We start from the raw sequence: 1,827 nt of genomic DNA, 5'->3' as shown, positions 1-1,827 counted from the left end.
CAAATATTTTTCCATATTCTTCTTTTTCAATACTACTAAATGTGTGAACCACGCCACTAGTCAATTCAATTTCGAAATCGAATGATCTAGTGGAACCTCCACCGCGAGCAAAATTAACTGAGGCTATTTCTTCAAAACGTATATGTATCGGTGGTTTGTACACATAAATGAAACCTCTTTCAAGAGGATATAAATAACCAGCAGCTGCTTTGAAAGAACAACTTACCTAAGGAAATTCCCAGGTCCAGTAAGTTTTCGGTTAATTATAACTTTCATTACTTTTCCTAAAACTTCATAAGTTGGTCCAGATAATTCTTTTGGTAATTTATCCTCATACTTTTCTTTCAATTCTTTTCTGTAATAGTAATAAGTATTTCATTCAACATTATATGCCTATTTTATTAAGATTGATGTTACCAAACTAATTAAAAGGATTTTGATGCATACTCAGAGAAAGGCAATTCAATTGATGTTTCTTCTTCTTGATTGAACAACAGAACTAGATAGTGATATCGAGTTTGACCTTGTTTGATTGGTGGATCTAAACTGACCTACCAAAATATTAACAATAGCAATAAAATAAAAATATAGAAAACGATGGTCGTTTCAAAAAGCAATTATTAGAAAAAAATAAAAATGATTTCTGAAAAGATTACCACAAAGTACATTTGCCTGTTGTCCTTATGTGGTAAAAGAAATAGCCTTAAAACAGTTGACATTGGAATTTTATAATCAAAAGTTTTACCATGTAACTGAAAAAACGACTGAAATATTTTTATGTCGTAACGACCTCTGAAAAAGAAAAAAATAAATTATGGCAACGTATATTTTCCATTCATAATTGCTACTTTTTTAAAAAATATTTATTAAAATTAAGCTTCAAATATGCGAACATTAAATATAAATATATACCGAGGTGTAAGACATTGAATCTCCCTAAATATAGCAATAGCATCTCCACTGACACTAATAACTGAAGCTTTTTCCATGACTTGTTGGTGAAATGCTTCCACAGGATCTTGATCTACACTGTCACTAACAGGAATATGAAATCTCATTTCCATTAAACTTACAGGAGCATCATCATTCTAAAAATTCATAAATATTTTAATGTTAAAAACTGAAACTTCATTAGTATTAAATAAACTCTACATCTAATAATTTACCTGATGAAATTCCAATGTGACTTCATTCTTTCCAGTATTGCATTGAGAAACATCATACAGTGGAATTTCAAAGGCAGTATGATGTCCAACATCAAAACTTAATACAGAACCATTAAACCTAGCTGTACCCCAATTCCAGCCTTTCAGACTAAGTTCCTTTTCCAACATATCTTTCTTATAATTTTGTGCAAAGAATTTTGCAATTTTTTCTTGATCCTAAAAGACATGACATGTAAATTTTTGTAATACAAAAGCTAAAAAAATAGATTTCATTTGAAAGCTTTTACTTACTCCTTCTTTAAAACCACGAAATCTGTGTAAAGTCCCATTTTTAAGAAATATTCTAAGACCCCAGGTACCAATAAATTTTTGATAATTTACCATATCCATATCAGTTGCTGAAATTTGCTCTACTTTGCCTGTTTTTTGATTTTTGAAAATCAAATGTTGATCTGTTAGTTTTAGTCGTCCAGGAGTCTATATGAAAACAAGCATAGAATTCAGTTAAAACATGTTTAATTTAAATTTAATTACACTTCATACTGAGTTGTATTTGTAACTATATTATTTGATAATAAAATACATTTTTCTCATAACTAATAAACATCAAATAATATTTCATTTTAATAAAAATAAATAAATATTTAACATATTTTTAATA

At 28.4% G+C, this 1,827-nt stretch overlaps 1 protein-coding gene across 1 annotated transcript in view; it reads right to left on the bottom strand.

The window, feature by feature from the left end:
* The window catches only part of LOC108576422 (FACT complex subunit Ssrp1-like), a 3,570-nt gene extending 1,782 nt beyond the window's left edge, over positions 1–1,788 (bottom strand). Inside the window, 8 exon segments of the mRNA XM_017939418.1 lie at positions 9–228; positions 231–355; positions 448–551; positions 657–792; positions 913–1,088; positions 1,167–1,382; positions 1,458–1,643; positions 1,750–1,788. Of these exon segments, the coding sequence (XP_017794907.1) occupies positions 9–228; positions 231–355; positions 448–551; positions 657–792; positions 913–1,088; positions 1,167–1,382; positions 1,458–1,643; positions 1,750–1,788 (1,202 nt within the window).
* Positions 1,789–1,827: the final 39 nt, after the last annotated feature.

Source organism: Habropoda laboriosa, unplaced genomic scaffold, assembly GCF_001263275.1.
Source record: "Habropoda laboriosa isolate 0110345459 unplaced genomic scaffold, ASM126327v1 scaffold54, whole genome shotgun sequence".
In the NCBI taxonomy this organism is placed as follows: domain Eukaryota; kingdom Metazoa; phylum Arthropoda; class Insecta; order Hymenoptera; family Apidae; genus Habropoda; species Habropoda laboriosa.
This window is presented reverse-complemented; position numbering and strand designations above follow the sequence as displayed.